Source organism: Austrofundulus limnaeus, unplaced genomic scaffold (assembly GCF_001266775.1).
Source record: "Austrofundulus limnaeus strain Quisiro unplaced genomic scaffold, Austrofundulus_limnaeus-1.0 Scaffold11, whole genome shotgun sequence".
Classification (NCBI taxonomy): Eukaryota; Metazoa; Chordata; class Actinopteri; order Cyprinodontiformes; family Rivulidae; genus Austrofundulus; species Austrofundulus limnaeus.
Genome location: NW_013952413.1, coordinates 1,938,858 through 1,948,343, shown reverse-complemented (window position 1 = coordinate 1,948,343; position 9,486 = coordinate 1,938,858). Strand labels below are relative to the sequence as shown.

Here is a 9,486-nt window from a genome sequence, read left to right as displayed (position 1 = left end):
GTGCACTTCTACTCGCCTAGGGCACCAAAATAGCTAGAGCCAGCACTGGAAACATCAAGCTTACATCAAAACGTCCCCAGATGTAAGCCACAAAAAGCCATTTGGTAAAATTAACTTCTTCTTCTGGTAAATGTCCACATTTTTTTCAAACCAGTGATTTCATAAACAGACTTTGTTTTTATACCTGAGCTTAGACAATGAAGTAAATTAAATTGCTAAATCAATTATTATGGAATCGCCCTCTATGTTGTATTTTATTCCACTCCTTCAGATAAAATTATCCATGCCAAGATGAAAAACACCAGACTAAAGACATCAAAAATATACTCATAAATGATTTAAAAAAACGTTGATTGCTCTTTTTATTGTGATAAATGTTTAGTTTAAGTTTCCATATTGAAGTTATAAGCTATGACTTTAATCCGAACAATTCAAACAGGACTCTTGGTTTTATTGTGTTGGCTGGACAGAGCTCCATCATTACTGCACACACATTCAAATGTGCAGGATGACTCCCGTGGAGCTGGCAGGAGACGCAGGTCTGTCCAGATGAGCCGTTATTGATGGAGGAATGTGTCACCTTCCCTCCCACCGTCTCTGACATCCTGCTTTGATGAAGCATGCCGCTGCGTGAGTGCAGTGGGATTTTCATAATTCAGGGAGGTACCGACTCRCAGTGTGTTTACAAGGGAGTGAAAACTGCTGCTTTAAGGTAAAGGATTTTGAAGTATATCAGATGGTTTGACAGAGTTTTCTCCGGTGGTTTTTAAAATGCAACTCTGAAACCGGTGGGGCGCGTTGCACTGAACTACAATAAGGGATTAAGCTGGGATTTTGGTGCATTCCTGGATTAATTAATCCTAGATTCAGTTGCACAAAACAGGAGGTTCACTGAAACTAGCCTGGTCCCTGGCAGGATTAAAGTGGAGCTTATTTAATATGTTATTGTCTCTGAGCAGTAGGCAGTCACTTCACTTCACAGCAAAATGTGTCCATCTAACTAAGTCTGACATCCTTATATCAACCAAAACGTATGTTTTGATCTTGTTTTGAGACTGGAATACTAGTCAAGAGCAGAATAGATTATTAATCTTTTTAGCTTGTTTTACTAAGTCCAGTTCTGCACTGAGGTAATTCCATTTCATTTGAGAAGATTGAGACTATAATCTAGTTTTCTGATTTTATTTTTAGATGACTGTTAGAAATCAGTGTTTCATACAATTGTTCAATATATTACTTTTTCACTAAAATAGAGTAAATTTATAAAAAATAAAATAAAATAATAAACTCAGCTGTAAAAACTAAATTGCTGTGTCCGAATTCGGGGTCTGGGTCCTCCGAAGGTCACCTTTGCCAGCTGCTTATGGCACAGCGCCGCGCCGGAGGCTGTCCAAATTCAAAGACTTGTCCGATGCGGCCGCCTTGTGTCCCGATTTGAAGGACAGGTCTGATGGATCCGTCTCGGCCCACCCTATCCCATAATGCATTGCGGGCTCGTCATAGCGGATGAAGCGAAAGAAAGGAGTACAGTTTTAGATAAAAATCTGGCGGTACAAAAATGAAAAGTTTCAAGCAGTTGTGTTGTTAATGCTTTTATCATTTGTAGACTTGTTTTTAATGTTTTTGATTTTATTCTTGTCAGAAATCAAACAAGCTGGTTTAGTGAAATAAATGTGCACCTTTTAAACATCTTTCAGTTCTTCAAATATTGCCTTTAAGCTAATTTTGTTGTTTTATCATACTAATTTTGCTAATATATTGATAGTTTGCTAATGTCGATCTATTTTTGCTTCTGTTTAGCATCGTCACGTTAATAGACGACAGGATATACGGTGGGGTAAGGGCGGGAGTCTTCACAGTCAGTCAAGGACTCGGCCCACCTAGACCGGGTCCTTCGACGGATTTAGCCCCTGAATCTGGACACAGTTGATGTATTCTATGTCTCAGAGCCTGTAAGGACATGCCCAGCTGCCACCCCCCCCCCCCACACACACACACACACACCTTATTTGTGCCTGCTCACTGCAAAAACTGTCCACCTAACCAAGTTTTAAAATCTTATATCAGCCAAAAATTCTTTTTGATCTTGTTTTGAGGCTGATTTACTAAACAAGAACTGACTGTGTAAGAATAATAATCTTGTTTTCAGAATGTGTAAGATTATTTGTCTTGAAAATTTGACTCAAATTAAGTAAAAAAAATTCTGCCAATGGAGTAAGAAAACTTTACTTGGTAAGATTCTTGAAATACTTGATTTGACTCTTTTTTTTTTCTTATTTCAAGAATCTTACCAAGTAAAATTTTCTTACTCCATTGGCAGAAATTTTTGACTTAGAGTCAAATTTTCAGGCTAACAAGACAAATAATCTCAAACATTCTGAGAACAAGATTAATATTCTTACACAATCAGTTCTTGTTTAGTAAATCAGTCTCAAAACGAGATCAAAAAGACTTTTTGGCTGGATATAAGATTTTAAAACTTGGTAAGGTGGACAGTTTTTGCAGTGTACAAGTTGAAGGCTTTTTCAAGCTCATCTCACAGCCAATAACTTGCATATATAAACCTAACTTTGTGAAACAAACCACTGGTCCACACTAAACAAAGCACTCAGCTGAATTTGCCAAAAAAAAAAAAAAAAAAAACACATGGAAGCTCAAAGGAAATGTTTGACCTGGTTTAGTTTGTTTAGGTAAAATATGTCCAGCAGCAATTTTCACATTTGACCATTTTCAGACACTTTGGCTTGTTAAACAAAAGCGCCTGCTTTGAAGTGAGTACTTATAAAACTACTTTTTTCCCCCAAATTTCACTATTTTGAAATATGTATTGGTCAACAAACAACTTTTCAGAACGTGTCATTAGATGTTTTTTCTGCTTTTTTATGTGCGAAAACAGCTTCTGTATTTGTCCTTTTATTCTCTCTTGAGTGCTTTTTTCAAAAAGCACATTTTAAAAAAGACAAAGTGGTCTTTAAGTGCTGTATTTTTCAGACGGCGGTGGGCGGTGAGACAGACCGCCATCTACTGGCTTTTAAAGCCGCAGCCCTCACGCCCACCCTCCACTCTCTTCATTTTACAGCAGCTAATATCACCCCCCCACCATCCTCCTCCACCCGACACACACTCAAGAAGCCAGTTATAATAAAAGACCACATTTAAAGGAAAAAAACACACCAGTTTTGATGAGCGACACACTAAACGAGCTTCTATTGACTATAAGAACAGGTAACATGCTTTAAATTACCGCAGCATCACATGAACCCACTGCTGGAGTTATAATCCAAGTGAAGTCCAGATTAACACTCTGCGCGGTTTGTCGCTGACAGACTGGACTATTTAGCATAAACCTTCACGCACCACCGTTCGCTCACTTAATTACTTCATTCACCTTGAACTAAACTGGCAACAAACATTTTATAGTTTCTAACAAGGATTTTAATCTGAACCTCCAAAGTGTTTGCAATGAAATTAGTTTCTAGAAGTGCTTGTGCCTCAGCAGGTAATGTTTGCTTGCGAGTCAATAAAGCCTTTGTGATTTATAAGAAGAATTTAAAACCTTAAGTGGTCCAGGTTAGGTGAGTTTATCAAGTCAGTCTGTTTTTTTTAGTAGAACTAATCAGTGATTCCAGATTTGCATTTTCTAATTGATATTAAGCACACATGTTTCTATTTGTATCTTTATTAGGGTCATGTATTCTGTTACTATGGCGGCGCTGGAGACGGCAGCAGCTGGCTACCTCTACTGCTTTCGTGCAGTTTTTCTTTCTTTTTATTATTATTTTTTMTTTCTTTTTTTGTTTAATATTCGCGTTTTATTGCATGTGTTTTACGCACTATCTGTCCAAGATGGGCAAATATAGCATAGTCTATTACAGAAAAACACTGCTAGATATTGGTAAGTGCTGTRTAAATGTACCTTTCAGCCTACCAGTTGCCGACTTCACGCTGGATATTCTCCGACCCAGAACACCGCAAGCTAATGTGGAGCCGTATCTCACCGAAAGACGCAGACGACGGGCATGCGAACGTAAACAGAAGCGGGGTAAGCGAGCGGGTGTCCGAGGGCGGCTAGCGAAGCTAGCTAGGATACCACTCCCCACACTGCTGCTCACAAATGTCCGATCGCTGGATAATAAAATGGACGAACTAAGACTCAGGCTCATTTCAGATCGCCAAACAAGGAACTGCTGTGTTTTCGTTTTCACGGAATCTTGGCTCCATGGCTGTGTCCAAAACGGCAGGCTGGGTCCTTCGAAGGCCGATTTCGTCGGCCGCATACGTCATAGTGTCACGACGAAGGACGTCCCAAACCGAAGACTCCTCCGATGCGGCCGACAAATACGTCCTTCCTTTTCCCCGATTTGAAGGACAGKTYYGRTGGATCCTTCCCGGCCCAGCATATCCCATAATGCATTGCGGCCCGACCGGAGATTTTTTTAAGCTAGTAATGGCGGACGAAGCGAGAGAAAAGAATACGTTTTAAATAAAAAGTATGGCGATATAAAAATTTAAAAATTTTAGCGRTTGCAATTCCAATACTTTTATCATTTGTATAGACGTGTTTTTAAATATTATTTTTATCATAAAAAAACGCGAAATAAACATGCACTTACAGCGGGTCAATTAGTTCTTCAAATGTTACCTTTAAGTTAATTTTATTGTTTTGTGATATTAATAATGCTAATATATCGATATTTTTCTAATTTTGATCTATTTTTGCTTCTGTTTAGCATCGTCATGGTTGCTAGGTGACATGACGCACGCCGGGGTGGAGGGGAGGCTAGACYGTCCAAATTCACAGCCTCTATTCTTCCGGTCTTCCCGGTCTACCAAGGACCCGGCCCACCTCGATCGAGTAGTCTGGGTCTTCCGGAGGACCCGGCCTGTCGTTTTGGACACAGCCAATAATTGCATACCGGACTCTGCTATCAGGCTACAGGGGCTAACAGYGCACCGCGCGGACCGCACTGACGCATCACTCAAAACAAAGGSTGGAGGACTGTGTGTGTTTGTAAACGATCGGTGGTGCACCAACTCAGCTGTTGTTGAGCGATTCTGCTCCCCTGACTTGGAATACATGGTGGTGAGATGCCGGCCCTTCTACCTCCCCCGGGAATTCACCATAATCCAGATATGGGCTGTCTTTATTCCTCCACGTAGTGACACTGAGCTGGCACTAGCTACGCTAGCTAATGCTATTAGCAAACAACAGTCTCCTCACCCAGAGGCTGCGCTCATTTTTGCAGGTGATTTCAATCAGACTGACCTCAGAACTGTCTGCTCCAGGCTTCACCAGCACGTATCATACCCAACACGAGGAGAAAACACACTGGATCACGTCTACACCAACATCCAGAAGGCGTACAGCACCACCCCTCTGCCTCCATTTGATAAGAGTGACCACATTTCACTCCTCATGAAACACACATACGAACAGCTGCTAAAGCGGGTTAAAGCAAGTGTGAGGACAGTACATGTGTGGCCAGAAGGGGCTGAATTAGCTCTGCAGGACTGCTTTGAGTGTACTGACTGGGATGTGTTTAAAACGGCAGCCACCAGTGACCTGCTTGTTGATGTAAATGAATAAGMATCATTTGTCACTGGGTTCATCAAGAAGTGTGTGGATGATGTGATTAAAATAAAGCAAATTCGCACACTCCCAAACCAAAAGCCGTGGATGAACAGCGAAGTTCGTAGCCTGCTGAAGGCTCGAGATGCTGCCTTCAGATCTGGCAACAGTGAAGAACTTAAAGTTGCCAGACACAATCTGAAGGCTGGCATTAGAGCTGCTAAACACACCTACAGCACACAAGTTGCAAAGCGTATGCCAACCAACTCGCAGCCCCCTTTACAGACATCTACAAYGCCTCTCTGGCACAGTCCACTGTTCCGGCCTGCTTCAAAGCCACTACAATTATCCCTATCCCAAAGAAAACCACCATCTCCTGCCTAAATGACTACCGTACCATCGCTCTCACACCTATTGCGATGAAGTGCTTTGAGAGGCTGATCCTGGGTCACATTAAGAACAGCCTTCCTGGCACTCTGGATCCACATCAGTTTGCCTACCGGGCAAACAGATCTACAGACGATGCAGTCACCCCGGCATTGCACACAGCACTCAACCATCTAGAAGGAACAAACACATATGTCAGAATGCTGTTTGTTGATTTTAGCTCCGTATTTAACACCTTAATCTCATCCCGACTGGTATCCAGGATCAACACCCTTGGAATCAGTAACTCACTCTGTAGCTGGATTATGGACTTCCTCACTGGCAGACCACAGTCAGTCAGAATGGGTGACCACACCTCCCCCACCCTCACACTCAGCACCAGCTGCCCACAAGGCTGTGTGCTCTCACCCCTGCTCTTCACCCTGTACACTCATGACTGCCTCGCTAAACACTGCACCAACACCATCAAGTTTGCTGATGACACCACAGTCATTGGCAATATCTCTAATGATGACGAGGGGGCGTACAGGGAGGTGAAGTGAAGCTCCTGGCAGAGTGGTGCACCACCAACAACCTCTCCCTCAACACCAGCAAAACCAAGGAGCTGATTGTGGACTTCAGGCGAGGGAGTAGAGCGCACAAACCCCTGAGTATTGAGGGGACATTAGTGGAGAGAGTGGACAGCTTCAGGTTCCTCTGTGTTTATATCTCAGAGGATCTCACCTGGTCACTGAATACATCCCACATTATCAGGAAAGCCCAACWGCSYYTCCACTTCCTCCGTCGTCTGAAGACGGCTAAACTGCCACAGCAGCTACTCTGCAACKTCTACAGGTCMMCTGTGGAGAGTCTTCTGAGCAGCTGTCTCACAGTGTGGTATGGTAGTGCCACTGCTGCTGAACACAAGGCTCTGCGGAGAGTAGTGAAGACTGCTCAGTTCATCACTGTGGCTGCCCTCCCACCCATGCAGGACCTCTACAACAAGAGGTGTGTGAAGAAAGCCGTCAGTATCTCCTCTGACCCCACCCACCCCAGCCACTTCCTGTTTCAACCCCTGCCATCTGGAAGAAGGTACAGGATCATCAGAGCCAGAACCACCAGACTCAAGAACAGCTTCTTTCTCCGTGCTGTTAAACTGGTGACCCCAGCCACTCCAGCCACAACCTGAACAATCAGACTGTCCATTGTCCACACCTAGTTCACTTCATACGCACGATTGTGTATTTAATGTCTGTGTCTAATATTTATGCACATTATGTCTTGTCTTGTCTGCACTACGTCCTTTGTGGCTGCACTGGAGATCTAGCTTAAAAGCATTTCATTGCACTGTAAAACCCTGTTTCAGTATAATGACAACAAATTGAATTGAATTGAATTGAATTGAATGTATTGACTTCCATTCATTTCTGTAGCCTGACTCTGGCCCTTACCCCACACTTAACCACCCCCCACCTCAATTAACTCCTTAATTTGAAACCTAACCCCCCACCSACCAATGGTGATAGGACTTTGGGTCCTGACAAGGTGTTTATAGGCCCTCGAAAGGTACCAGAGCCAGGTAAATAGATACAGTTGAAGAGGAAAGCAAACTCAAAAATAATCAGATTCACATAAACTCATAAAATGACATGTGCAGCAGATGCATGAAGGCACATGTCCAAACCATTTTTTTTTTTGCTGCAATTTGCTTTTAATATAATAATAAAACAAAAAAGCTATTAATACACATTTGTAAATCTTCATAAATAGCTTTTTTTTCTACATCTCTTTGCGTTCCAGTTCTAAAACAAGGGACGGTAATGATTTGAGCCTGGACACGGCGGTCCCTGTGTGATCTGTCGGGGACGCAGGGAGCGTCTCCAAGCAGGAAGGTTTTATATGGTAATAGGATCGATCGGAGCGAYGCGCGCACCAATGAGAAGCGTTTGATTTATGTTTAAGGGACTGTTGAGAGCAGCAGTCGCTTGGCAACCGTCTAATGAATGTAGGAAGTATAGCGACCCATTTGCTGCTGCAGTTTCAAATAAATCCTACACAGGCTGAAGCTGCTTTGGACGGAAGGAATGCGTGATTAGATCCAATCGATACTCACGGGGGGTTAAAAGGAAAAATAAAAGTGACACTGATGGTTTGATAAAAAAGCACGATTTCAATCAAGCCAACTCTTTCAATRAATCGGTTATTATTTATTAAACACATCCTAATTATCCATATGAAAGCTTGGCTCAATCTGTGATGAACGGCGCTCCTCGGCTGAGAAAAGACGTGACATCAGAAAAGTCCAAAAGAAAAAGTAAGAGCCTCAATTTACCCACGATAATAAAAAAGAAATATGCATTGTTGTTGGGATTGTGCGCCAGAAAAGCGACATTAAATCCATTCAAATTGATTATTATTAAAAGACGCCTGTTTACTGTCAGAAAACACATTTATACCGAGCTGTTTGTTTGATCTCTGAAACTGAGAGAATAAAAATGATGTGACTGTTTCTGTGGAAACCAACTTTCCCCTGGCTGCTCGACGCTCTCCATCCTAAACTACCCAGGGCACGGTCTTTGCGGAGAGAATATAGATTAGATCAGCAGCTTGAACCGTTCCCATCCAAACAACCAGGTGCATTAGGGATATTAAATACTTAGATAACATGCTTTTATGATGATGGTAAAAAAAAAAAACCTTCAATCAATGATGATAAAAAACTGAAACATATGACTTACARCAATTTGTAACTGCAAAACTGTTGGCCACCTCCAGATTGTCGATGTGAGGCGTCAGTCTGAATTCCGAGGTGCCAAACTGAACCATTCCTATCCGAAACGCGCTGTATTCTTGATCCGCGCCCCTTGGAAAAAGTCCCCCTGAAATCGACACAGAAAAARCCAGTGAGACTCGCACATATTAGGACAATGTGACATACTTAGAGCTGCTTCTCTTTTCTGATTTTTTTTTTTTTTTTACGCGTAAAACTGTTTAATCATTTGATGGGTTTTAGCTTCTCACCAATCTGAACGCTGGGCGAGCCTCCAAGCGCGCATCCCCATAAAACCAAAAGGAAAGAAACGGATAAATGTGCTATTTTTTCCATGTCCACAGACAGTTTAGGTGTCCACATCCACCAGAGATGCCTGGAATCCCTCTTTTTTGTCCGGTTGAGACGTTAGATCCGACACATATTGAGAACCTTCAGCCTTGAGAGACAAAAAATTAAAAAAATAATAATAAAAAGGACTGTTTTCTGCAGGTGGCTACCAGCAGTGAAGGAATGGTCGCCTGCAGTGGAGCTCTGTTGTCTCCTTTTCCTTTTTTTTTTTCCTTTTTTTTCCGCCGCTCCCTTTCTGCCGGCAGCTGCGCGTCTTCTGAACGCACAGCAACTCTGCGCGTCTCCGCGCCGCGCGCCGGCGATCTTTTCATCATCACACCCACAACTGAGAAATGCAAATGAGAAGGCGGACAAAAGCGAAAAAAGAGCCGAAAATAAACCACATGGTGACAGGATCGCATGCACCACTTTGAGTAAATAGAAACGGAAG

At 42.6% G+C, this 9,486-nt stretch overlaps 1 protein-coding gene across 1 annotated transcript in view; it reads right to left on the bottom strand.

Moving 5' to 3' along the window:
* Window positions 1–9,159, bottom strand: part of gria2b (glutamate receptor, ionotropic, AMPA 2b) — a gene marked incomplete at both ends in the record, with an annotated part of 50,275 nt that extends 41,116 nt beyond the window's left edge. Inside the window, 2 exon segments of the mRNA XM_014001981.1 lie at window positions 8,674–8,814; window positions 8,957–9,159. Coding sequence (XP_013857435.1) covers window positions 8,674–8,814; window positions 8,957–9,068 — 253 coding nt within the window.
* Window positions 9,160–9,486: the final 327 nt, after the last annotated feature.